The sequence below is a fragment of the Phoxinus phoxinus genome (assembly GCF_949152265.1).
Source record: "Phoxinus phoxinus genome assembly, chromosome: 2".
NCBI lineage: Eukaryota > Metazoa > Chordata > Actinopteri > Cypriniformes > Leuciscidae > Phoxinus > Phoxinus phoxinus.
The window spans coordinates 10175511-10203441 of record NC_136877.1 but is presented as its reverse complement, the minus strand read 5'-3'; the positions used below and the strand labels follow the sequence as shown (position 1 = coordinate 10203441).

The 27931-nt window shown below is 38.0% G+C and overlaps 1 protein-coding gene across 5 annotated transcripts in view; it reads left to right on the top strand.

The window, feature by feature from the left end:
• Window positions 1-27931, top strand: part of cacnb2a (calcium channel, voltage-dependent, beta 2a) — a 44081-nt gene continuing 16150 nt past the window's right edge. The window contains exons 1-7 of one of the 5 annotated variants that reach the window (XM_079595775.1): window positions 1-77; window positions 1274-1330; window positions 19830-19949; window positions 24309-24431; window positions 24894-25030; window positions 25756-25832; window positions 27715-27848. In XM_079595775.1, the coding sequence (XP_079451901.1) occupies window positions 24387-24431; window positions 24894-25030; window positions 25756-25832; window positions 27715-27848 (393 nt within the window). In that variant the 5' untranslated portion in view covers window positions 1-77; window positions 1274-1330; window positions 19830-19949; window positions 24309-24386. Of the gene's footprint in view, window positions 78-1273; window positions 1331-1411; window positions 1527-7844; window positions 7972-14473; window positions 14576-19829; window positions 19950-24308; window positions 24432-24893; window positions 25031-25755; window positions 25833-27714; window positions 27849-27931 lie in introns of those variants that run through there. The other 4 variants (XM_079595771.1, XM_079595773.1, XM_079595772.1 and 1 more) reach the window with 4 other exon arrangements.

Below are 27931 nucleotides of genomic sequence, written 5' to 3'. Positions count from 1 at the left end.
AAACAGAATTTGGACAATGATGGAGAGACTCAAGAAGAAGTGACAACATGTAGAATGCAACAGGACGTTTCTGAATGGTTAGTTGATGAATTTGTTGCTGATGTGGAGTTAACTGTCTTCAAGTCATATTGATTAGGATATTCTTTCATGATAGTCTATAAATTGCTCGTGTGGGAACTGTTGTTAGATGCCTACAGAGTGACATGCTATTGTATTTGTGTTACGTACTGTATTGCAATAAATGTGAAAAGACGGATGTGACAGCTTGACCAGACTCACAAATGTGCTCCACTACAACTCTTCCTCTTCTCAACATTGCCTCACCCCCCTGTTGCTGTGTGTTCCGGGGGCGGGGTTTATGTACATTTTAGGGTTCATGATGTCACTAACCCGGGAATGTGTAGTCCCTACCAGCCGTTTGTTGTAGTCCTATAAAGCGATTTCTTTAAAAGAAAATATCTCCTTTTGCTTTGAACTTTGAGCGTCATAACTTTGCAGATGTTGTTTATGCTCAAACAGCAACATTACACACTAACTAAAGTTAGAAAAGTGATCTGCATGATTTTATACATTGCACAGCTGCCCCATGATTGGCTGATTGGATAACTGCATGAATAAGGAGGTGTACAGGTGTTAGTTACCTGTTAGTTTCCCTGTTACCTGATAGTTACAGCTGAAGTGCTCGGTGAGTGTACAAACTGAGCACTTCACACATTAGCCTGGTTCTACCAGACTCTTGTACATTTCATTTGTACAGAGAGTCTGGCCTCTCTCCATTGACAAGCGTTAACTTCCTTGAAGGCGGGTACTCTGTTGAAGTTTAAAACTATTGGATCTGCCCAGAGCCACTCTGGATCTGCCCAATTGCTAACGTTTGGTCGTGTTGTATGACGACTCAAACTACAGTAGCGCACAACCTCAGCGTCATCGTTCTCTGCCACTCCCACTGTTCGCTGATTGGACCCGTAAAAAATTGACCGGAGAAAACCCAAGAATACACCACAATCCCAGACGTAGTACTAAAGGAAAATGAAAATTGAGCGGAAGTACGTAGGAGGGCGGATTCATACATGACCCAAAGTCATGATCACAATCTACACTTCTACAATCTAAGATAAATCGATGGGGGCAAGGGATGATTTGTGTGCAAATTTTGACTCTGTGCTACCATAGTACAGATTGTTAACAGTTGAGTCCTATTCTACTCTTATTCTTTGTATATTTTTTTGTATATTACTTTGTATATAAATATATTCTTGATATATTTTTGCAGGATTGTGCCACAGCCACTGACGTTGAAGGGATGGTGACCCTCGCTTGATTGTCCAAGGTAGTGTTGATGTCTTCCTCATGTTTAATGTGATTTGTTGTGAGCAGTTTCATGTAGGAACTATTTCCTTTCTACCGATAGTTCCTACATGAAACTAGTGTGTGGGGGGCGTTCTGGCGCAATATGGCTGCCGTCGCATCATCCAGGTGAATGCTGCACATTGGTGGTGCTTGAGGAGATTGTTCAAAAGTTTGGGGTTAGTAAGATTTTTTAAGTTCTCCAGTTCACCAACCTTGCATTTATTTGATAAAAAATACAGTAAAACAGTAATATTGTGAAATAGTAATACAATTTAACATAACTGTTTTCTATTTGAATATATTTTAAAATGTAATTTATTCCTGTGATGCAAAGCTGCATTTCCAGCATCATTACTCCAGTCTTCAGTATCACATGATCCTTCAGAAATCATTCTGATTTGCTTCTCAAGAAACATTTCTTACTATATCAATGTTTAAAAAGTTGTGCTGCTCAATATTTTTGAGGAAACCGAGATACATTTTTTCAGAATTCTTTGATAAATAAAAAGTTAAAAGAACAGCTGACACTTTTGATCAATTCAGTACATCCTTGCTGCATAAGTATTCATTTCTTTCAAATGAAAAAAGAAAAATCTAACTTACCGTACTTTTGAATGGTAGTGTACATAATTATATGCAAATGTATGGTTTAATGGAAAACTTTTTATTTATTTATTTTTTGCTTCTAAGATAAACAGACAGTAAAGACACAAGGACATGTTTACATTATTTATGGTTTGATTTCCATCCGGGGCATTTTTTGTAAGTTCAAAAGCAGTCAGCAGAAAAGAGGATGACATGCATAAAACAGAGTTCAAACCAATCGGAAGACAGTCTAAAAGCAAGCATGTTTATTTTTCCTGATACCCATTTCAAGTCATTTAGTGTAAAAATCAAAAACCAAATCTGCACTGTAGCCTAATAAAAAAAATCCAACTTCCATTTAGTCAAAGGTTGATTCAACTATCAAATAAATATAGAAAATATTCACATTATAGAATGTAGTATGATCAACATAAAATAAACCGCAATTACTTTCAATATCAAGTTTGGTGTTGAGGGTCCAACTAACATGCTCAGTTGATCACTGATAATGCACATGAATAATCTGTGTTTTTGGTCAAAGCACGGGGACTTAAACATTTGTTATTCAGAATGAACAGATTCAGAATGTAGTGTTTCCAATAAGATTATGTTGTAACAGATTTGTTATGAATGTTTAAAGTCACAATTAGTGTTCTCTTCAGTTAGGTTTATTCCAATTTAATGAGCATACTTGTTGAACAAACTAAAAATGTTATTTCTTTACTCCAAAACTAGTTGGACAAGATAGACGTAAAAATATGCAAATAGACATTTAAAAAATGTTGCTACCTTTTCTGATCTGCTATTTCTTTTATACATTTGTTACCCAGTAGTTAGTGAGATTAAAAGAATATTTCATTTGAAATATTACTTTTATCCATTTTGCAGGTCCAATACCTGCCTACTTTTTAAGAAATGTACTGGCATATTTAGATATACAGTAAGCTATAGCTCTCTTTAGACACTTTGTAAATTACTGGGAAATATTATTTTTAAAAGTTGTGCGCCATCCTCATTGTGTTCCTGGACACTTGAGTATGGAAAGCAGGAGAACAACATACATTCGCTCCAAAACAGGAAGTATAACATCCAAGTGTTGTAAAACAAAACTGAGGCTGTGGACTAATATTTAGGTGAGAGCTCCCTCTGGTGGGCTGGAGAGAGAGCTGCATGCCACAGAATCTCATGTCATATAAAAAAATCTCAATGTCTAGGAACTGGATTGATTTGTTTTAGGATTTTAAAGGGACCAACATACCTGGGACTTAGACCACTTAAGCCCTGATTGACAGTTATTTATTATTTAAGCTGGCTGATAACTGGGGTCCCCATACCAGTGGTGGCTGGTATCCTATTATGTAATGGAAGAGTCTCAGTGGAACTCGTATGTCTATTCCACATCCATGATTACATCTTTATCTGAACACTATACTCGACCCCATTCGTGGTCCTGATTATAAAATCTAAGGTTAATAAAGTAAAAGTAATACAGACTATCACAAAGTGCTCTTTTTAAAAGTGTAATTAAGTGTTAAGAAACATGAAAGTGTTCTCTCTTTAAGTACATTTAAGTTGCTTTTCATTACATTAATATGATATAATATCTGCAAGTACAGTTTTTTTTAAGACTTAAAGTACACTACAAGTGTTCAATACAATTAAGTGCATTTCTTTTGCATAATGGTACGTTTAAGAACATTTGGCAACATGCATCAAATTTCAATTAATATCAACATTGCTGTAATATAAATCATACTACAGACCCCATTAGTCCCTTGACTGCAGATTTGTGCAAGAGTCTTATTACCATCTAAAAAAACACAAAAGCCACTCTAGTAGCATTTAAGGTTTTGTAATCCTGTTTGATTTTACAAACCATTTCATATTTGCAACATTTTAATTCACAACAGTCTTATTTAAAATAAGAGTAAAAAGTGGTTGAGTTGCGTTAGGGCTGTGTTGAAACTCGCGGTTATAGTTGGGGGAGTGACATTTCCCAAACATGCTCACCAATCACAACACACTGGCCCAGCCGACCAATCAGAGCACATTGTGCTTTTCGGAAGGAGGGGCTTCATTTAGACAGGAACCAAACAGATCGTTACTGACAGATGGGAAGAGAGGTGCTGCAATAATATAAAATATTTCAATAATGTGTTTTTTGAACATTAAAGCATGAAACCTTTTCTAGAAGGGTTAGGGTAATTAAGCATTATAGATTCCCTTTGACAAATTACTTTACATACCGATATTTACAAGAATTTACTAACAGCTTTTTGTTATTGCTGTTTGTTAACATAGTGTCTTTCACTAACCTGATAACTGTAATTGGAAACTACATGTAGTCATTGTGAATTCAAGCCTGAATTATTGATCAGAGGGACAGTTGCAGTAGTAACCATCCTTTTTTCCCCACTGTTAAACAGTGAACATGTCTAAGAAGGTCAAGGTAAGGAAATGGTCTCCGTTTCATTTGTAATGGCCATATATATTTATATTTTTACGCACTTAGTGTTGGGGCTAGCGTGAGAAAGGGAGAAACTGAGTGTGTGCATATGTTGGTGTGCATCTAAGTAACCATATAAAACTCTTTGTCTTAAGAGTACAGCATTAGTCTTCTTTAATAAGACTCTTTCATGTCATAGACAGCATACAGTAAATATGTGATTATAAAAGAGTGTTGGTGTAATGTCTAGATTTTATCAGATTGTAAACTCAGTAAATTGAGAAACAAAGCATAACTGTATTAGCTGAATAACAATCTCAATAGTTTTAATTTGGGTTCAATCAGAACAGTGAAAAATCTAACTGAGAGTACAACTCAAACAAAACACACTAAGATCAAACATAACATTAGCCCCTCTTCAAAAAAGCACGCCTTAACAAAAATGTCAAACAGAGGAAGGGAGGAGTAGGGCTTAGGCAGAGGATGAGGTGCTGGCAGAGGAGACAACCCAGGACGAGGGAGGATCCAGGGAGGAGACGACGGCAGGAGGAGCCAGGAAGTGACCCTCAACCATGCTACCAGGAAGATGGAACCAGGGAGTCAACTGACAGAGCTGGTGGAGGTGGAGACCCAGGTGAAGCCGAAGAAACCGGGCAACACTAAAGGACCTGGAAGCCAAGGCAGAGCCATAATGATGAGTCCCCGTGGTGGACTGAGGCGGAGCCGGTGCTACCGAGGACTGAGGGAGAGCCAGAGGGAAGGAGGAGCACGGCGGAGCTGAAAAGGTGGCGAGATGAGGCCTTTCAGATCCGTCAGGCTCCTCCAAAGGCCGGAAGTCTGTGGTGTAGGCAGAGCCACAACTGACCAAGATAGAGCCGGAGGGACTAGAGTGCTCGGTGGAGTCATAAGGACGATGGTCGCAGGTGGAGCCGAGTGAGCGAGGAACCAGGATTATGCCAAGGTAGAAGGCACGGGGGTTCGAGGTGGAGCCAGGAGGTCGACACACCAGGGCGGAGCTGGTGAACTGGAAGTCCAAGGCCGATCCGAGCTGCTTGGAGGAGTCAACAAAGGAAGAGCCGAAGGGAGCCAGCGAAGACAGGGCAGAAGAACTGGAAGAACAGGGCCGAAGAACATAAGAAGACTGTTATGAGACTGCCTCCTTGGCCAATACATGACAGATAGAGTTCTCAGACAGCTTCCTTGACTGATACATGACAGAGAGTTCACAGACAGCCTCCTTGGCCAATATGGGACAGGCAGAGATGTTGGAAGTGGGTGACAGGGTGGGAGCATCATCAACATCCCTGGCATGGTGTTGGGCGACGAAACAGGCTTGAAGCTTGATGGAACCAGCAGAGTGGGAAAGACTTCAGATGGAACTGAAACATTTAAACAGCAGGGTGGGACTGGCAGGGAAGGAGGTTGCTCAAGGACCGAAACAAGGAGCAGAACTGGCTCAATGTCACTCAAGTTGATCAGCCTCTCCAGCAGTCCAATTCCACCAAAGTTCCCTCTTGGACGGTTATGTTCATTACCCATCTAGCGATGTACGTTTATGCTGACAAATAATTGAATAATGGTTTGTATTTTAAAAAACATCTATCGTGTGTCATTATGTGTAGTGAGTTGGCTCATGTAATGTATGTTTCACCCTTTTGAACTTCCGTTAAGGGAACATAGCATTGATGCTCCCTGGTTTAACGGTGCATTGTGGGACTTTTTAGAGAACAAACGTTTCAGTGCACTGGAAGGATTTTGCGATTGAGAAAAAAGAAAAGAAAAAAAAATAGCCGACTACCTGATCAGTGCCCAGACTACTAAACTAGGGAGCTGATTGAGACGCACCCATTAACAGGAAACTGAACAGGAAATCCAAATCAAACAAAACTCAAACAATCAAAAGATCAGATGAAACACTTATAATGTTTGTAGGATTTTTACATAAAAAAACTGATAACGGTGATTAAAAATAATTGTCCATTCTTTCAAAATATTTTGGCTCTCTGATTTTATATACTGTATATTTGCACATGAAATAAGCATTGTGTGTTTGGAACAGTTTTGAAAACTAATCCAGAGTTTTTTTTTTAATGATAACCATTACAAAACAATTATACTTCAGGTTCATTTATTTAAGTAAACTTAAGTTCAAGTATATTGTTTAAGTATACTTTAAGTCAATATACTACTAGTATACTTGTAAGTGTACTATTTCAATACTTAGTGGGACTAAATTGGTCCAATTTTAGTTTATAAAAAGTACTTGTATGTATAGTTTACAGCATACGTAGCCTACTTGCAATACAAAATAAATTTTGACATAAACTATTACAGTTACACTTGAAGTACAGTTATAAAGTATAAATTATTATACATTTAAAGTGGGCCAGTTTAGTTCAAAGAAATATTGAAATACACTTAAAAGTATATATTAGTAGAACCTTGGTTTTGTAAAAATAATTATAAAGAAATTGCAAGTAACTACATTAAACATGACATTTTTAAGTATTTAGAGTATTTTATTGTAAAAAAATAACCCCAATAATCTAGTTTATTTACAACTTCAACTATTTTTTTTACTGTGCACTTAGTTGAACTTTATGTAAAGTGCAACTTTACATAAAAAGTTGAATAAATAAATAAAAAACTTTACATAAAGTTCAAAGTTCAATTTTAAGTATTCTTAAAATTAATTTTAAGAATACTTTTTTGTAAGGGATGCCCTGCCTTGACCTAACGTTTGCACTCAGTCAGGCCATGTACAGTACAAAGTTACAAAATTAAGTTCAAAATTACACTTTTATTAAAACATTTTTTTGGCATTGATGGTTCTATCAATGGAATCTTTCCATTCCACAAAAGGTTCTTTATAATGGAAAATGGTTCTAAACATTATTATTCTTTACACTGAGGGGAAAAAATGGTTCTTTTATGAATTAAACTTTTCACAAATCCACTTTTGAGGGCAATTTTTAGGAGGAGGAGTTTGGCAACGCTAGGGAAGGGAGAGCAAGAGGACAAAAGCGTTTCTCACTTTATTTTCTTTCACATCTGTATAATTTTGTAGTCAAAACAACATAAGTATTCAAAAAAGGGATGGATTCAGAATACGTAATGCATTAATTGTATTCAGACACATCCCAAATCTGTATTAATGAATTATAGGGATGTTTATTTAGTCACCCATTGAATCATTTTACTAACCTTTGTGTGTGACTCCACATGTGGTTATGTGCATGTCTGAGAGAGCATGGGTTGTTTGTGGGATGGACTGTCACAGTGGGGTTTTTTTCTTAGCGTGGGAAAGAGAGAGAATTCTGGGTTTAGCAGAGCAACTTGACGTGCTTTTGGGAGGAGAGAGAATGTAGACTAACAGACCATTCATTTTACAAGCACATATTTGAGCCCCTTCAAACTCAGCCCACAAGAGCGAGAGGAAACCGCTCTTCCTTCTCCCCCCCTTCTCTTACTAGGACTGTTTGTAGAGCAACTGGGTGGAGTAGTGCTCTCTGACACACACATATTGCACACACACACACAGACAGATGTTCATAGACATGTACCTCTCAACCAGCGAGGAGTCTGATTTGGTGAGTCCTAAATATCAGTTTTAAGCTGCTTACACTGGTTTTTGTCAGTCTTTGTGACGTTCAACTTCCATTTTTCTTCTCTTTTAAACAATGCACGGCTCCTTTCTGGAATTTTCTAGGCTAGGATTTTGTGGGTGGGAATAACACATTTCCTGAAAGTTTCCCGAAGACTTTTTTTCCACAACCTTGCATTGATGTGTGAATGTGTTAGAGACTGTAAAGGTGTCATTACAAGCCTGTGATTGTTTTAACTACGTATGCGATGGGTTTTAACATCAAGAATAGAATAAATAGAGCTTTCGTAGGCCATAGTAGTACATGGACATACTGAACTTTAGGTTTATAAAGAACTGTCTGCAACTGCTTGGCATGATAAAACTCAAGGAATAATAACTAGAAATTAATCTGTAATGTCTGGATCACTTGTACTTTTTCTTTTAAGACTTGTTTATAACATTCATACACGTTTCCTATTGGGTTTGGCATGTAGGCCGAAAACAAGAATAGTAAATTGTTTTCTGAATATAGATTTTTTTTAAACCTTTTTAAAAACGTTTAGTGAAAAAGTGTGGAAAATACCATTTAATGCAGTTAATGGGTGCTCCACTTATAATATAAATGTGTGCATTTGTAGCATGTGATTTTGTAGGTGGCTATACAGAGATAAATCTTGGTAAATATGTTTTGCTAGTCTACTCTACTCTAGGACAAATAACTACACAACAATTTAAACAGCTTACTATTTAAAGTGTGAGAAAAAGGAAAGACAAGTGAGAAAGAGACAAATAACTAACTGCAACCTTTAAACACTTTAAAATGCAAGCTAATCTCTTAAATCATAGATTTAAGATTACATAGTGACTATCCCAGTGTGTGTGTGTATGTAAATCTTTGGGATTTAGTCAATATGTGTAATTATCCACATTGATGTGTGGTGTTCTAATTTAAAATGACAGAGTGCAACATGGTCGAATACATCTGAGTGAATTTGTGTGTGTGTGTGTGTGTGTGTGTTTCACACTCTAAATTGCCTGAGGAACACAGCTGAGTCTATGTGATTGTGTGTGTGAGTGAGTGAGACAATTAAAAGGGATAAAATAATAAAAACATGCCTCTACCTGCATTTCTGCCAAACTGCAAAAACATACATACAAGTCACTTCAGTTTCCAGCTGAAGTGAATATTAGAGGCAGTAAAACACCAATTTGTATTCCTTTTCACTCAAATTATGATTACAAGGGCAGAAATTCGATTAATCACAACTTATTTTCACACATTTCCTTGTGCAATATTATATTATGACCTCAAAACACTTTTACCATATGCATGATTTGTAAACTAATACATTTTGATGGTTGCATCACATCATTAACTCCATATGTACAGCTTTTCTGATATAGTAAACTTGCTCGGTAGCTCACCTGGTACAGCACTCTTTGCGGAGCACTCGGGTACAAGTCCCATGCAGAATGGATACTCCACAAAAGAACTTGAAACTTGAAAAGATTTGTGGAAGCAATGGTATAGTTGCTTCAACAAATATTTGATTTTGATAATAACACTATTAGTTAGGTTAGTGTAGGGTTTAGAGTGTAGGGTTTGGTGTAGATGGTACGTTATTTTCAAACATGGTAGAGCATTGACCTTTCAGTTATGAACTTCTGTGTATATATACCGCTACTGAACATCTGATTCTGAACACAAATTACGATCAAATGCACATTGAAGGATCTTCTTCCGTCTGTTCTTCAAAATGTAATCAAATGTATATTTCTGCAGGCGTGTATAAACTGGTTAATTGTGTCTAAGCAAAGGCATTCGGTTTCAAGACGAACAGTCTGCCTCCACTGCACAATACCCACAAATTATTGCGGGTTGGGTGGTGTTCATTTCATACTCTGGAAACAATGGTAGCTTATTTAATGCATAATATAAATAAATAAAAACCTGGTATTGTTATACTGTAGTACTGGTATCGTGGAATGAATTGAACGTTGAATGAATTGAAATCGAATGTAGCTCTACCTGTGGAATCGTTTACAGACAGCATGATGTTTAACTAATAAAGATCTTCATCATCGCTGGCAAACAATAGGATGCATTTGCAGATTTGCTTTTAATTGACTGTAGGTCCACGGCCACTTCATCCAACGCTCTTAATTTCCTGTTACGACTACCAAGTGAGAAACCACTTCAGATTCAGATTCACGAACCAATTTAGACAGTTTTGCCAACTTGTTTGATCAAGTCTTTGAACAGAATTGACTCAAAAGAGTGATTCATTTCTCATTTGTGAATAGGGTATTGCTCATGCCCCAGAAAAAAAGAGACAGCGCGTTTTGGAATAAACTTTGTGTTTCTTATCATGCATTGCATTAAAATAAAGTAACTAGAGGAACATTGCCCATCGTAACAAAGTAAATTACATTTTTTTCTGTAGAAATGTACTCGAGTTAAAAAGTAAAAGTACCAACATTTAAATCTACCAAAATACTCAAGTAAATGTAACGAAGTAAATGTACTTCTTTCTCCGAAAAGCTTGAGTCCCCTCTGTTGTTGGCCAGCCACCGCTTGTGTATAAAAGGACAGCCGCAGGTCTGCTCGACACTCTGGGAGACCATGGAGAACATGGGGTCTCTCGCTCCGGTCGTGTGTCACCGGGCTGCAGCGCGGGTTGTCACGGCAACCCAGCACTCGATTGGCGCTCTAGGTGCATGGTCCCCTTGCCTATTCTCTGGTGTAGGGTCTACTTCGGTAAAAAAGCTTAGGTGACCTGAGCGGTGAGGTCTTCTCCTTCCAGAGAACCAACCCTTTATGGCCCCTCCCCCTCTAGCGCATCACAAGCTGTGGAGCCTCTGGATGGGATTGCTGGTCCTTCTAAATATGCCATATATGAAACCCCAAAAGTGCCAAATTCTGCATAAAAGTTTTTACCTCTCTAACTACCCTTGACGGTGGGGTGGCTATACCTCTGGCAGGCCACCTCCGCCCTGCATGCGAGGCCAAGGCACTCTTATTGCACGAGGGTATAGTTCTAAGCCAGGGTTGAGCTGCGCATGTTGACTGACCGTGACCAATTCAAGGCGCAGGCCCTCGGCCAGACAATGTCCACCTTGGTGGTCCAGAAGCGCCCCTTGACTGGCCTTGCAGAGGTGCGAGAGGTTTCCCATCTCCCAAGGTGGCCTTTTCAGCGACACCGTCGAGGACTGGCTCAGTAGTTCTCCGCAGTCAGTAGCAGACTGAGGAGCTTCCCCGATGTACCATCAGAGTCCCTCTTGGGTCGCCCCTCAGTCAGCTCGTTACCACTGGTGTGGTACCAAGTAAGTGTTGCACAGCACACTCAAACCCTGTTGCGGGCCGCCTCGAAGAGAGAGCCCCCCGGCCGGGTCCCTGTGTTCCACCTCGCTGCCCCATGGTCCCTTTGGTCCCACTTGCACGGTCTCTCTCGCTGACTCATTCAGACCATCAGGCTTGGCTATGTGATTCAGTTCGCCCGATGTCCGCCCAAGTTCAGAGGTGTCCAGTTCACTTCAGTGAAAGCTGTCGATGCTCATGTCTTGCAGGCCGAAAATCGCAGTCCTACTGGCGAAGGATGTGATAAAGCTGGTCCCTCCATCCGAAATAAAGATGGGTTTTACACCCCCTTCATTGTACCCAAGAAAAGCGTTGGGTTACAGCCAATCTTGGACCTATTGAATCGGAGCCTTCACAAGCTACCGTTCAAGATGCTAACGCAGAAGCGCATTTGCAGCGATCAACCTGAAGGATGCGTACTTTCATGTGTCGATTCTTCCTCGACACAGGCCGTTTCTGCGCTTTGCGTACAAGGGTCGAGCATACCAGTTCAAAGTCTTACACTTCGGGCTGTCCCTGTCTCCCCGCGTCTTCATGAAAGTTGTGGAGGCTGCCCTTGTTCCCATGAAAGAACGTTCGAATCTCGACTGGCTGATACTAGCACAGTCTCAAGACCAGTTGTGCGACGACAGAGACCTGGTGCTCAGATACCTCAGCCAGTTGGGGCTTCGGGTCAACTGGGAAAAGTGCAAACAGGAACAAGTGTCCCGGAATGCTTTGGTTTTCACAGATGCCTCCGCCACTGGCTGGGAGGCCTGTATGCCCCTCCAGAAACCACCCACTGCCAGATGTTTTACTCCCTGACCGAGGGAACACTTGGCACTGATGCACTGGCACACAGCTGCCTGCGCAAATATGCGTTTCCCCCAGTGAGCCTACTTGCACAGACTCTGTGCAAAGTCAGGGAGGACGAGGAGCAGGTCTTGCTAGTTGCGCCCTACTGGTCCAACCGGACCTGGTTCCCAGAACTCATGATCCTTGTGGCAGTCCCTCGCTGGCGCATTCCTCTGAGGAAGGACCTTCTTTCTCAGAGACGGGGCACCCTATGGCACCTGCGCACAGACCTTTCGGGTCCCTGAACAGGAAGCGGAGGTTCTAGGTGACTTACCCCCAGAGGTACTTAACACCATCACTGTCTACGAGACAATACGCCTTGAAGTGGAACCTGTTCGTCGAGTGGTGTTCCTCTCTCAGAGAGGACCCCCGAAGATGTTCGATTAGTGTCGTACTTTTCTTCCTGCAGCACGGGTTGGAGCGAAGGCTGGCTCCATCCACCCTCAAAGTTCATGCTGTCACTATATCCGCATATCACAACCCCATAGGAGGTAAGTCGGTTGGGAAGTATGACCTGGTCGTCAGGTTCATTAGGGGGGCGAGAAGGTTAAATCCTCCTCAACCTCCCTCCATACCCTCTTGGGACCTTATTCTGGTGCTTCAGAATGCTCCCTTCAAGCCAGTGCAGTCAGCAGACTTAAAGATTCTGTCTATGAAGACTTTGTTGCTGGTTGCATTGGCTTCCATCAGGAGGGTAGGGGACCTGCAGACATTTTGTGTTTTTTTTGGTGCTGGAAAATTAGACATTTTTGTGTAAATGAGCCCTTGACTTTTACAAGGTAAGACAAAATAGAGACAGTGCAAGACACTTAAAGCTACATGCTTATAAGACTGAAATCTTAAAATCCTTTATGTATTAGTATAAAATGAGAGACAACTTATGTGCTGTTTACAGTGCATACGTTTTTAAGGGTTCTTGGGAAACCATTCAAACCCTTTTAAAAAGTGTACTCATAATATATTTTAATATATTTAAGAAGAACTTAACACTTAAGTGTGAAATTAATGTAATGTTTTTGGACACTTAAGTGGCTTTCGTACGGGTAGTTATAGGAACTAACCAGTTCCCTAGAACTACAAAATAACACACTACAGTTAAAATTATAATCAACAACTTTAGATGTTCTTTAGTATGTAAGTCAACAGATCAAAATAAGTGTACTTCTTTAAAACACAATAAGATTATTAAAAAATAGATAATTATTTAAAATGTACAAGTAAAACTTTTAATTTGACTTTACATACTTTTTAAGTGTGTTAAGAAACAGTCATAAAAGTGTTCTCTCTTTAAGTAGGCTACACTTAGTTTAATTTACATGATCTGCAAGTACAGATTTTTTACATTTGAATTTTTTAAAGATTTGAAGTTCACATTCAATATAATTAAGCACACTTCTTTTTTCACGAGGGCAGCTGCACATTTTTCAGAAACAGAACACATGCTCCCGCGCGCGCACACACACACACACACACACAAGTAAACGTGCTGCGGGATTAATCACAGAAGACGACACACAGATGGAGAGACTGAAGACCAACGCAGAGGCAGAGAGCGAGGAGGATGGGGAGGGTGGGAGATGAGAAAAGAGGGCTGAGTGGAGGCAAAACAGAGGACGTATCAGAGACACAGGAAGACTAAAGCTTACAGAAAGCTGGATGCCTGATGTTTAACTGAGGAATATGCAGAAGGCGGGAAGGACAACGTGTGAAAGAAAATCTGGCAGTTAGAGGTGCAAATCACTGCAGCAAACGTGCTTGCATCTTTAGCGTCGGAGTGCTGGGCTCTGGGGAGCGGGGAAGGGCTCTTCATAGAGGAGCATGACAGCCTGGCTCAATGGTGTTGCTGCAGCGGGATGGACCGAGTCTCATTCATTTTAGGAGGAAATACATAGGCCATTGCAGCTCTCATCATCCACTTTGCGCAGGAATCGAGAGCAAGCACATGGAATTGCGTGCCATCGTCAACAACACAGCTGAACTCTTCGTTCCCACAGCGACAGCACATCTAGCATTGATAACATTAGTCCGGGCAACAGCCAAGATATTAGGTAGCATTTGACTTTATCTGGGTTGAATTGTAGTTTTAGTCAAAGCTACAAAAACAGCAGTAGTTCATTTTTTGAGGTCCTCATGCACTTTATCAAACAAGGACCTTCTGCTCTGATATATTTAGCTGTTTTTCTCTTAACTTAACGGTAAATTTCATTTTTGATAGTAGCAGTTCTCAGGTTTAAGTATAATGTTTGCATATAATTTTGTAGATGATGGGCGGTGTATAGTTGTTGTTAGAGTTTATTGAAGTTTGTGGTTGGTATGGTGAGGAGAGCAGATGCTCTAACTGGATTGGCTGATGAAGGCCTCCTGGATACGACTGCTGAAACGAGCAACAGGAAACAGAGTCAAGAACAACATTGGCGTAAGAAGCTATAAATCTTAACACTATTTGTGTGTTTGAGTGAGTTGTGCGTTTGAAAATTAACAGCGAAAGTATATGCTAGTATGATGCTGAGTGATTTATTGTCTGCATGTTCTTGAATGATAACACCTACATTTCACTTCTGACCTTGCTTGACATTAGATTACCATGATTCCATGTTAACATAGTGTCTATTAAGTGTTAAGGTTCAGTCTCTAAATATTTTCTTGAATCTCTCTCTAAAGCCGAGTGCACGAAAGGGGGGGGGGGGGGGGGATACATACAGAGATGCACACATTCTAATGTTTTGTTGTTATTACTAGCCTGAAAATGTGTGCTTAATTGTATTGATTGTGCACGTGTAGTGATCAAATGTACTTGCAGATAATATAATATTATTTATATAAAAAGCAACTTAAGTGTACTTAAAGAGAGTACACTTTCATTACTGCACATCAGTTTATAAATGTCCTAATTTAACTAAGACCTAATCCTGGCTTAGTCTAAGCCATGTCTGTGAAACCAGGCCTAAAAGTTTCACTTTAAAGTACATTTTTAAAAATGATGTCATGCTTTAAAGAAGTACACTTATTTTAATGTGACATATTACTAAAACAATATTAAAATATAAAGATGTACTTAAGTCCTACTTAAGTATGTCAAAAAGCACTTTTAAAGGCACAATATGTAAGATTTTTGGATTAAAATATCCAAAAACCACTAGAACAGTGTTATATATTTTGTTGACTTGTGTACATTATCCCATTTTTTTCCAACAATGTTTAAATCCATAGAAATACGCAATTTTAACCAGTGTAACAGCCCATGTCATTGCGTTGCCTGTCAATGACGACATGTCCGCGTTACCTTCGATTTCTGGTTTTTAATTCCATTTTTACTTTTAAAAATTTTTATTATGCGTTTTATTAGACAGGTGAGCAACTGTTTGGATACCTTCATTGACAGAAAACTAATCATTGTTATATAGCTCAACGCGGTAGTCTTCTTGTTTATATCTCTTATTTTTCTTGATTTACCATGAGTAGCATGTTTGTACCATGCCTCAGAGACAACACTATTTTGTCAAGTGGCTAGCATAGTATAACCAGAAAGAAATGTATTTGTAGAAACAGTAATACAGCATTTTCTCCACCATAATATATTTGATATATTACTGCATTGTGTAACGTTATAACATAACTTTTAACACAGTCAAATGTATTTTTAGTATGATTGTTTTGACCAAGTAAAACAGCACTGCGCTACCCCAGAATTTTACTTAGAATGAAATAAAATAATGTGAATTAAAGTGATCAAACATAACTGTAACCAAGTAAGGGAAAAAGGAGGTGGAAACCGGCAAATGTTAAACGTAACTTTAATCATAAAAAACAACAAAACGAAAGGAGCGGCACTGCCAACTGCAGCATATAAGCATAATAAAAAAGCTCGGGAGCTCATCCATGGGTCTCTCATTAGCATTCGCTCTTAACGGCCTCATTCAGTTCCCATGGCTCTCGGCCTCGCCCTGTGATTTTAAGTTCATCTAACTGCATTTAAAATATATTTGAACTATAGTACATTTTCACTTGATTAGAATTAACATTCTGTGAAGTGTCTGAAGCATTCAGTTTGCAATTAAAAACTTCTTTTAAAGTATTTCCGTTGTAAAAACAATTTTTTAAAATAAAACTTCTGTCATGAAACTCTAGGTGGTGCAGGCGGATAGGTCCTTAATGCAATCTGCTTGCAATCACATCATTCTCTATAGGGCACAACTGATTGGTTCCTGCTGTATCAGTAGCCAATGAGCTCGCTGCTCAACCTTCAAATACTTGGTCAGCATTTGCTGTAGCAGTTGCAGCATTCCTCTGAAATTCAACATCTAAGATAAGTGAAGTCTTTCTTGTGCTATAACATGCATTATTGCATGGTCTGCCTTAATTACTTAAGAAGTGATCATACACAAGGTTTAAAATCATGCGTCATGTCATGTTTTAAAGCTTAGAGCGAATTACCGGTACTAAGCTAGCAGTATATATTGCATTTATGCAGCAGCAGCAGCAAGTGGACGATGCAGTTGCTATGAGGATACAGTGACAAAGCATTGCTGGCAATTTAACTGACTTGTTAAATTGAAATATGCTTGGTTTCCTATTTGCATATTTCAATGGATCTTACAGCAATTCTAGTACTTTTAATCAGCAGCAGCATATAGTAAATTCAGATTGCAATGTTAGTGAATATTATTTATCAACAGCACGCTAGCAATGTTGCGATAAAGTATAAAACACTGTTGTGTCTTAAAGGAGTAGTTCACTGTAAAATTAAAATTAGCCCATGATTTACTCACCCTCAAGTCATCCTAGCTGTATATATGACTGACTTCTTTCAGATGAATACAATTGGAGTTATATTAAATAATATCCTGGCTCTTCCAAGCTTGATAAAGGCAGCGAATTGGGTAATACTTTATTTCGATAGTCCACTTTAGACATTCTACTAACTATAAGTAACTTTGCAACTAGATGTCAACTAACTGTCATTAGAGTATTAGTAGATTAATACTGTCTGCTTAATATTTTCGAACACTTTATTTTGTTGGTCCCCCAACAGACATTCTACTGACTATAACTTGGCATCTTAAAGGAGAACTCCGGTCAATTTTAACATTGAGCTCAATTTTTAGTAAATTTGGAGTGCTGTCAATACAGAGAACAACGACAAAAATCTGTGTTGCCTACACCGTGTTATCCTCTTTTTAAAATGTGCACCCTATTGACTTGAATGGGGCAAATTTTAAACCTGCTTTTATTTCTCTTAACATCCTTGATGTGTCATTACAAGTGCCCAGCCATGTTGAGTGATTCCTTCAGAGTGAACACGAGTGAATCTGACTGCAGTAGATGTGAAGGATATTCATAAAAATGATGTTATATCAGCCAGCGCACATACCTGTATTTGGTTCCTGTTTTCGGTCGAAGTCCATAGTAGTCGATTGTCGAGTTCACGCGCATAGGTTTAGTTACCTATGATCACGCGCGTGAACTCGACAATCGACTACTTTGGACTTCGACCGAAAACAGGAACTAAATACAGGTATGTGCGCTGGCTGATATAACATAATTTTTATGAATATCCTTCACATCTACTGCAGTCAGATTCACTCGTGTTCACTCTGAAGGAATCACTCAACATGGCTGGGCACTTGTAATGACACATCAAGGATGTTAAGAGAAATAAAAGCAGGTTTAAAATTTGCCCCATTCAAGTCAATAGGGTGCACATTTTAAAAATAGGATAACACAGTGTAGGCAACACCGATTTTTGTCGTTGTTCTCTGTATTGACAGCACTCCAAATGTACTAAAAATTGAGCTCAATGTTAAAATTGACCGGAGTTCTCCTTTAAGCAAGTCAACTTATTCTCCTAACCCTAACCTAACAGTCTACTACACTCTACTAATACTCTAATGAGAGTTAGTTGACATGTAGTTGAAAAGTTACTTATAGTTAGTAGAATGTCTAAAGTGGACTATATAAAGTGGACTATATGTCTAAATAAAGTGTAACCGTGAAGTGCAAGTGAATCCATCCATCATAAACGAACTCCACACGGCTCCTGGAGGCTAAGTAATAAAGGCCTTCTGAAGCAAAGTGATGAGTTTGTGTAAGAAAAATATTAAAAAATTGTTGAGATTCATATGCCGATTCTTGATGTATGTGTGTGTCTGGCTGATACAGAAGTTCACAACGTTTCAAGCATAAACTGTTCCTTCATATTTTCTGGTTGTCAAAACACAGATTGATCTCATTCTGTAGAATCACAGTGATACCTTACTCAAAAATACAAAACGTCACCCATATACAGACATTAGACTATAAATGAGATCAGTCAATCTGGCCACTATTTGATGATTGTGACCATTATCAAACAGCCATTATCATCTGATCCCATTTTCTTTCAGCTTTTTTTGCCACAGCAGATGTATTTTACAGACACAGCTACAGCAGCCAAAGAAAAACTAATGTTCAAGGGTCAAGACCCAACTAAAGCAAACACTGATCACCATCATGGTAACATCAAATGAAACAATAAAATGACATCTAAACCTCTGTCACTTTTTAATAAGAACTTCTGTAGATCTATGACAGAAATTAGGTAAATCTGGTTAGTAATAAGTTAAGCTGATAATACTGTTTGTGGAGTTGTTTATCATCATCTGCTGAGATCTTCAGAGATTTAATGCCTTCTTTTATCTTCAGTTGATTTAAACTTGTCTCTGTTCTTATTCCTCTTTCCTTCAGTGACACTGGTTGTTAACAGCAGGTGTTCATCAGTGTCTGAATTCACTTGTTTTTATTCACGCTGTCAAGTGGACTATTTTGCTGAACTAATGTGGGGAATAGTAAATGAGGGTATATGGTGTGATTTGGAACACAGCCTCTGAGTGTCGAGTTTGAGCTGTGTTAATTCACAGCTGAAGTGGTTGGGGAGACGAGGGAAGCAAGTGTGTTCAAAGAGAGTTGGGGGTAAATAAATAATTTTGCAATGTGCTAATATTTCTGCTGGTCAAGCAAATGTTTGTTTTGTTTCTGTTTGATATAATTGTAAATATATAAAATACTGATATTCTGGTCTACTCCTCGAACATCCCGCTGCCCTGTATTGCTCTCATTGGCTGTAGGTCCTCGCAAATGTAGTTTTCAGTCAGAACACTTTCACAGACCCTTTTTTTTGTGAGAGAAAATCCTAAATCCACTGTAAAACACGGCTTCCTGGGGCTTATTGCTTTAATGTCTTACACGCTCACAGCAGCGTGTCGTGTAAGTATGGGCAGTAGCAAGTCCCGTACTTGCTCTGCACCAGCAATAACCAACAGCAGCAGCGTAGCAGATCTATTTTCGCCAAGAAAACTTATCGACCATGCTAAACACTCAAGAGATCTGTCATGACAGAAATGTATTTCGTTTTTTAGCAGGGTATAATCTTTCTTTCTTTCTTTTTAATTATCCATGGCACATAAAATTTGCTCAGTAAGATTTTGTTTACTTTTAACTGGCTCTTTTTCATCCCAAATGGTCAATGGTTTTGGACTTTATACTGACACATATGGCCCTTGATGCATTAAGTTTGATAAACTGCTGCTGAAGCTGTTTGTTTATATTTTTTATAGTTTCAATGGTAACCAAAATTGTTTGGTTACCACCATTCTTTTATGTATGAAAAATAAATCTCTCTGCTCTTGCCATAGGGTTCTGCGGACTCATACACTAGTCGGCCATCGGACTCGGATGTGTCTCTGGAGGAAGATAAAGAGACCTTACGCAGAGAAGCTGAGAGACAGGCTCAGACTCAGCTCGAAAAGGCCAAGGTCTTGCTGCATGTTTTACTCACTTACTATGAATCTATGTCTGATTAACTGGCAGTTTGACAAGGGTTTGTTAAGTCTGTTTTTCTGCCTAATCGCCAGTCTACTGTATCTGTATTCAGAATATCATACTACTGCCATATTACTCATGCTGTATCTTTAGTAGTAGTGATTTTTAAAGTACTGGCATGGACCTGGGGCCGATCTATATTATATTAAGACTAGTTTGACCAACTAGCAGTTAGAAAAGAGGTAATCCGTCTTACTTTTCCGATTTAAACTAGACCAATCTAGCTTTTTAAGTAAATGACTTAAAAAAGTTAGGACCAGTCTTAAGAAGAAATTAGATGACTAACTTTTAAGACTAGCCTAAGCTGTTTATGCAACCAGCCATGTGCGATGAGTATTTCAGTTTGGCCGAAGTTTTGGAAGCCGCTTTTATTTTAACAGCTACAGGACTTTTATTTAAACAGCGCTGAGAACGCAGTACTTGATGTCAAGATAAATTGTCATATTCTTGTCATATGTCACTGTAGACTGTACAATTTGCATTACCTTGACTTTATTTGAGAAAATATGATTCCCAGTGCTGCACTGTTGGTTAAAGTGTATATTTCCTTATTATTCATTTTAACTATTTATTTATGTATTTATTTGTGAAAAGTACTATGATAGGATTACAGAATCAAGAAATTGCTAAAACATAAATCGGTTTATTTTACAATTTTAAAATTGTAACATTTTAAAGTTTAAATTAAATTTTCCATATCTATTAAAAAAATGTAGGGTTTGTCTGCACATTGAGTGCATCTTCTAAAGCTTGATTTATAGCTGGGCTCATTTTTAAACAGAACTTTCTCTGAGGAAAACCAAAGCAGTTGTTTGGAGGCAATACATGAAATCTCACTACAGTAGTCGTTCCAATCTATTTTTATTCTTCTGTCTATTTAATCTTGTTATTGTCACTCTCTTTTTGTACCTCTAGGGGAGGTAGCTATTTTTAGTTCTTGGCATCAATCAGATGTTATAATTTATTTATGCAGAATACTCACATTAATATTGAAATAAAGCCAGATGGCAGTAAAATATTCAGACAGAAGAAATTCTTCACTGACCATGTTTGAAATATCTGCATCCGTTCTCACACACACACACGCAGGCTTAGTTTCACAAATCAAACCTTAAAGGAATAGTACACACACACACACACATGCAGGCATAGTTTCACAAATCAAACCTTAAAGGAATAGTACACCCAAAATAGATTTTTTGCTCCAATGCTCCAAAAAGAGCAAAATATATTCCAAGACTTCTAAAGCCATCCTCCAAAATAATAAAATAAACATTAAGAATATAGAGGTATAACATTAATGTGGACAGCATACCTCAGTTTTTTTTTTTTTTTTATATATATATATATATATATACAGTACCATCCGCAAGTTTTGATTTAATTAAGATTTAGAATGATTTGTGAAGAATCATGTGACACTGAAGACTGGAGTAATGATGCTGAAAATTCAGCTTTGACAATTGTAAATTGATTACAATTTCAAATATATTCAAATAGAAAAGTTATTTTAAAATACTATAATACATTATATCACAATATTACTGTTTTCACTGTATTTTCGATCAAATAAATGCAGCCTTGGATGAAATCTCTAGCTTTGTTATCTTGCTAAATCTGAATGTTTTCTGATATTCTGGAGTTGCAATTGAATAAGTTGTTGTCAAATGTCTTTTTGGATAATGAATGAAAGTGTATAGCTGAACAGGCATGTACACAAGGTTACAATCACTATGTCTGATCAATACTGCATGTATAATGGAAAATTGTGTTACATAAGAGGCGGGCAGTGGCTGTGAAAGCAAAACGGGGATTTAAAAATGAACAGAGAACTATTAAAAAAACAAAATATAATTTAAAGCTCCTATAATAAATAGTACATTGCATAATTTTGCATTTTATTATAAAATAAAGGTGAAATGCAGCTCAAAATAAAGAAAGGAAAGCTAAAAGGAGCATTGTCTTGACAGATCATGGAGACTCATGAAGCGCATGTAAGCACACCATACCCACTGCCATTAAAGGACACAGTGTCCTCTGTTTGTCATACCCATAATTCATTGTGTGTGCAGTGCAGACCGTCTTGTGTCCATATTGATTTTGCCCTCTAGTACATGCTCCTGCTTTTTTCTGTTTTAAAAACATTGGGGGGGAGGGGCATTGCAAAATCCCCCTCCCCCATAGAACACAAAATTATAATTTTTAAAGAATAATCTGACACTTTTGAACTGAATTGATTTGTAACGGCAAACCCCCATCTCGGAAAAACTTCATTCAGAAGGATTGAGGCTGTTGCATTTGCTGTGCAGGTTTCTACGTGGAAACGCCTCCACCTTTCTAAAAAACAAATAAACAATCACTAAAGTGTAAGTTAAAACTGATCTATTAAGTCAATTTGTAGGTGTGTCTGCATGTCCCTAAGAAATGTTATGCTTTGATGGGGAATTCACTTTAAGACATACTACACCTTTTGCATAAAAGCATGTATCATCTTTGGCCACCACCATGTTTTTTTAAATCATTATCATTGCATGTTACTTTTTGGGACCTGCATGTGCCAAACTATGATACAGAGACGTTAATTCAGTACAAGCTGAAGAAGGGCAAACTCAGTAAATTTCCACAGTCCATCTAAACTCTGGTGTGGACTTAATTTTGTCCATTGCTCTACCTCATCAACATCATCAACTGCATATAATGCACAAATGCATTTCCTCCTCCTGTGGAGAAAGAGATGTTAGACTGACAGTTCCTTCTGTTTGTTTAGCGGCCCCCCTGGCAGTGGCATCTGCAGCTCGGTTTGCCTTGGATTCAGGCGAGTCGTCCTTTGAGTGTCCTGTTACTTTGATAACAGCTCCTTCTGCAGGGAGAGCACATGAATCCATTAGTTAAATGACCTGCTGTTGGTGACAGATAGGAAGTCCAGCAGTGGTTAAAAATCCTCCGTTTCCACACGGGTCTGAAATCATGCATCACTTTATCTGTCCGTGTGTGCACAATTGACCCTTTTTCCTTAAACAAACTGCAGGGCTCGTGTCAAAATGACAAGTTCTGCAACTTGAGCCCCTCCGCCTGAAAGAGAACCACAGTCAACAGTTTTCACCATGCTCATTTACAACAACCCAGCCTGTGAAGCGTGTCCACTGCTCATGAAAGCTGGACCCATCAACAAACGGTTTCATGGCATTAGGTAGTGGCTCTTGGCGACATGTTCAATTAGTTGACGGAAGTTCAGTCAATTTGTATCTCCCCATTTTTGCTCAAAAGAGTGGCTTCCCACTTGGCCTGTCTCTGAGAAGAGATTGAGCCTTGGCCTGTTTGTTAACAGTTTCAGGATCTGATGCCTGGTGTGTACTACCAACTTTTGGTTGGCTACAACTTCCTCGGTTATTTTTACAGCCCACTCTGCTCAGTCACAAATCTACAAGCATTGATGCTGAATTGGGGTTGAGGAATGTCCTACTATTCCATATGACATCCTCCCTGGAACTCTTTGACCCAGGGCTGCTGAATAGGACTTATTATAAGTCCACAGATGAAACGGCTTGCTGGCCATCAGCATGTCTTAAAGCTGGTGTGGAAGCAAGAGTCTCCTTAATACTAACAAATGCATCTTCCATCTCTTCTGTCCATTCAATTAGTTCTGGCCCTGGCTTTCGTCCTTTCAAGGCCTCGGTAAGCGGTTTAGATAGTTCAATGTGTGCAGGAGAAAAAAAAGAAAGCATCAAACATGTACTATGCGTATCTTTAAAGGCTGTTAAAAGATAACATGCAATGCAATCAAATTAATAACTAATAAATTGAGGACATACAATAAAATAAACACTTAAATATATTTCGGATGTTTTCTTTCCACTAGTCTGAAATAACCTGTTATGTGCATGTTTTTGCCTGTAGTGTCTTGCCTTAAATGACAAAAAAAAGCAACAAAAGTAATAGATTGTAAATCTGCTAAACCCAAACAATAGAAAAGAAGACTGAAATTTAGCTTGTACCTGAATAAATCTGTTATGGTTCTGTGATATTTTATTCTGTTGCTGTTACTCCCGTTACTTATTTTCACGTCGTTCCTCATCTGTGTGCATTTCTGAATGCAACACAAAAGGTTTTAAAGATTTTTGGTGTCCAAACAACATAATTGGACCCCATTGTCTTTGTCAAAACACTGATGCATTTTTCAAAATAACTTTTTTTGTGGTGTTACAAAGGTTTGGAATAGCATTAGAGTTGTAATGTTCCAGTCTTACTCGTTACTATTTCATGCTGTATTCACTCTCCGTTCTTCTACACAGGCTAAACCTGTGGCATTTGCAGTACGTACTAATGTTGGCTACAGCGCCTCCCTTGAAGATGATATCCCTGTGCCTGGAATGGGAATATCATTTGAGGCTAAAGATTTCCTTCATGTTAAAGAAGTATGTATATACACATACAGTACACACATATCCATTTTCACATACAGGCGAAACTCGAAAAATTAGAATATCGTGCAAAAAGTTCATTTATTTCAGTAATTCAACTTAAAAGGTGAAACTAATATATTATATAGACTCATTGCATGCAAAAATATATTAGTTTCACCTTTTAAGTTGAATTACTGAAATAAATGAACTTTTTTAGCTTTTTCGAGTTTCACCTGTATGTACAGAAAAAAATTAAGAATTGTTTATTATTATAATTTTTAATGCTGGACAAACCTGAACAAATAAAACGACTAGACTAGAGTATGTCCATATCACGATAAACACAAAGCAGACTCAAACAGAGTCTTTTACTCAAACAGACACGCATATAAAACAATTGTTTATGGCCAATTCTGAAATAGACAGTTTTACTTTGTAAGATTTTTATTGTATACTTTGTGTGTTTAATGACAGAAATTTAATAACGACTGGTGGATTGGTCGCTTGGTGAAAGAAGGGTGTGACATTGGTTTCATCCCAAGTCCAGTGAAGCTTGAAAGCACTCGCATCCACCAGGACCAACGTGCAAAACAAGGAAGATTTTACTCAAGGTATCTGTTCCACAGACGCACTACATAGTTCTTCACCAAACAAAATTTTACATAAAATATAGCTTTGACAAACAGAACTAGATTTAGACTGCATTTCTCAAAGGCATTCCTTGTGAAAAAGAAATGCGCTTAATTGTATTGAATGTGCACTTGTATTGTACTTCAAATCTTTAAAAAACGGTACTTGCAGATAATGTATTAATGAAAAAAATGCCACTTAAGTGTACTTAAAGAGTACACTTTCATGACTTTAAGTACACTTTAAAAAGTGCACTTTGCAGTAATGTCAAATTAAGTTAATTTCCGTAATAAGCACTCTTTTGCTTTAGATTTTGAGACCATTGGAGCCAATGGTTTCTAGAATCTTAACTTTTGCTATAGTCAGTGCCTGATGAAAATAAACAGCTCAGATCAGTTTTGAATGGCTTTATCTGGTCATTTAGGGTCCGTTTACACGACACCATTTCAACTGAGACCGGTAAACTCTTCATGCGGTTTGGCCGCTCATTAACACGACAGGGGGCCTGAAAAGGAAAAACGTTTCTGTTTTTACTACATCGTTGTCGTGTAAACGTACCCTTAAACTGTCGCCCACTGAACCTGCTCACCTGGTCTAAGCTGTGTCTTTTCTTCAGCAGAACACTCTTAAATACATAAAAGAAGAAAAGTATACACCTTACACCTTTCTTTTTTATTAATTGATTGTATGTTATTTTTCTTCACAGTAAATCAGGGGCAAACTCTTCATCTAGTTTAGGAGACATAGTTTCAAACTCACGTAAATCAACCCCTCCCTCCTCAGGTAAGTTATCAAAATTGGGTTAACTCAATGTTATATTTCCAACTTTATTCAGTGCATCAAACTAATTTGATTTTTGACTTCGTACATTATATTATGTGTCACATCATATTATATTATATTTTAGTTTTCAACACATCCTCTGCCCTGGTCAAAAAAAAAGATGAATGTGAACAGGATTCACTTTTAGGAATTTTCTATTAGCATGGAACTAATCTTAGTTATAATGTATTATCAAAAATCGGTCTGTGCTTGATCAGCAAAGGTTTTTGGTCAATGTGCAAGCATTGAAAGCAACAAACTGAAAGCAACAAAAGGGAAACTCTCTTAATGCTGAGAGTTTGTTAAAGCTAACAATACTGGGGGCTGTGGAGAGTAAACATTTGAGTAAAGAATGGAGGAAGAAAGCGCTGGAAATGCAATGGCAGTCACTATTACAAGAAAAGATGTAAAAAGGTAAGTTGCTGTGTCAGCTTCTGATGTACAGCCTGGTAAACTGGGATGAAGAAATTTCTTCAAATGATGAGAAAACACTATTTGATTTGAGAGTAGTGAACCATCCATAATGAGTGTGTGGAGCCAAATGTGCGAGGGAAGCAGCGGTTTATTATGTTACTCTGGTCCATGGAGAAGGGACTTGCTCCTCCTGAAGTTTGTTTGAAGGGATACTCCATCCAGAAATAAAAATTCTGTGATAATATACTTACTCTCAAGTCACTTCAAAACTTTCTTCTGCTGACCATAAAAGATGATGTTTTGAGAAATCTCTCCTTTTTTTGCGTACAATGGGCTTCAGTGTTGTTTGGTTACCAGCCGCCTTCAAAATGTCGATTTTTTTGTGTTCCTCAGAAGAAAGAAATGTATACAGGTTTGGAACCACATGAGGGTGAGTAAATGACAACAGAATGTACATTTTTGGGTGGACTTTCACTTTAATAACACCATTGTGTATTATGTCGGAATCCTATTAGACAATTCCAGTTAAAATCCTTTAGGATTGGTTAAAAATTCTGATAGAAATTCCAGATTATTTTGACTAGAGCAAACTCAAACACTTGTTGTTCTACAGTTTTGACAAAGTGTGCTTAACTGTATTGAATGTGTGCTTGTAGTCAGTGTACTTAAACTGTATTTACAGATAATATAATATAATATTAATAAAATAAAAAGGTCACTTAAGTGCACTTAAAGAAAGGGAATTTTCATGGGTCTGTCTTAACCTCACATTCAAGTACAGTTTTAAAAAGTCCAATCTGTAATAATGTCAAACGAAATTACGTTTTAATAATCATATTTTCAAATTGTAACCTTTGCAAATTGCATCTTTACAAATGCGTAAATACAAATATATTTAATTACAAGAGAAGTTTCAATAGAAATGACATTAAAGTATGTTTTAGTTTTCCATAAATGCTTACAGTGCATTCGACAGTACACTTTAACCTTATTTCAAAGACAATGGATTTAATTATGTAATTATGAAATTGCATATGAAGATGTACTTGACCATGTACGTAAGAACTTCAGCAAATGGCATTTAATATAAATGTAAACTATATTCACTTTAATTGCAGTTATTACTCATTAAGTGTTTACATGTAAACATTTACATTTAGTTTGCATCAAATTATATTTTTCCCATAAGTACTCTTTTTAATAATATATGTACTTTTTCACATGGGTCTGCTTTTAATGAAATGCAGTATGCTTCATTTTTGTGTTCATTATTTAAAGCACCAAATATTTGTAAATTGTTATGCCTTATGAAGTGTTGTTAAGGAATGTTGAGCATTTACAGAAGTGTCTCTCTTATGGTCTGTATGAATTCCCCCTTGTTTTGCTGAGGCTCATATGTAAGTGTGTGCATTTATATATGTGTGTTTAGCTGTGGACATAGATGCTGCAGGGTTAGATCCAGAGGAGAGTGACCCTCCTCCCCATCAGCGTTCTCCCAAAGCCAGCTCAAACACAGTAATATCCCCTTTAGCCCGCGAGAAACGAATGCCTTTCTTTAAGAAGGTAAAGCTTGCCGATGGACGCTCCCTCGTTCTTCATGTGTCCGTCACCTCCTGCACAGCAGCAGCTTCTTCATGCAGAGCCTG